The sequence below is a fragment of the Mesitornis unicolor genome, unplaced genomic scaffold (assembly GCF_000695765.1).
Source record: "Mesitornis unicolor isolate BGI_N332 unplaced genomic scaffold, ASM69576v1 scaffold30731, whole genome shotgun sequence".
Lineage (NCBI taxonomy): Eukaryota > Metazoa > Chordata > Aves > Mesitornithiformes > Mesitornithidae > Mesitornis > Mesitornis unicolor.
This window is the reverse complement of record NW_010165055.1, coordinates 2,607-3,080: the sequence shown is the minus strand read 5'-3', so window position 1 is coordinate 3,080 and position 474 is coordinate 2,607. Positions and strand designations below refer to the sequence as shown.

General features: G+C 68.6%; 1 protein-coding gene across 1 annotated transcript in view; it reads right to left on the bottom strand.

Moving 5' to 3' along the window:
• The window catches only part of LOC104548488 (Down syndrome cell adhesion molecule-like protein 1), a gene marked incomplete at both ends in the record, with an annotated part of 7,495 nt that overhangs the window by 4,479 nt on the left and 2,542 nt on the right, over window positions 1-474 (bottom strand). Inside the window, 2 exons of the mRNA XM_010194512.1 lie at window positions 9-164; window positions 254-470. Of these exons, the coding sequence (XP_010192814.1) occupies window positions 9-164; window positions 254-470 (373 nt within the window). The remainder of the gene's footprint in view (window positions 1-8; window positions 165-253; window positions 471-474) is intronic.

The following is a 474-nucleotide window of genomic DNA, read 5'->3' as shown; positions in this document are numbered from 1 at the left end:
CATCTCACCTCGCAGCCTCTTCAGCCGCTTCTCCTTCCTCTTCTTGCGGATGATGAAGAGCAGGGCCACTCCCAGCGTGGCCAGGATGACGGGGCAGGCGATGGTGAACAGCTTCTTCACATCATCACCCTCCCCTTGGGCGGACTTGATGGGGGGGATGGTGCCTAGGGCAGAGCACGGGCGGGTGGGCGCTCGGCGCTCCCGGGAGCCCCCACCTCAGCGCCGCAGCCCCCGCCCCGTCCCCGGCACTCACTGCCGTCGTAGTCCAGCGTGGCGAACTGCGCGGTCTCGTTGCCGCAGCCGGCGCTGTTGCAGGCCTTCATGCGGAGCTCGTACCACGTGGCCTCGCGCAGCTCGGTCAGGAACACCTCGCCCGAGCTGTTGGTGCGCAGGCTCTGCCAGACCCAGTTGCCCTTGGGCCGGTACTCCAGGACGATGGCGGTGATGGGGCAGCCCCCGCTGCTCCAGCCCTGC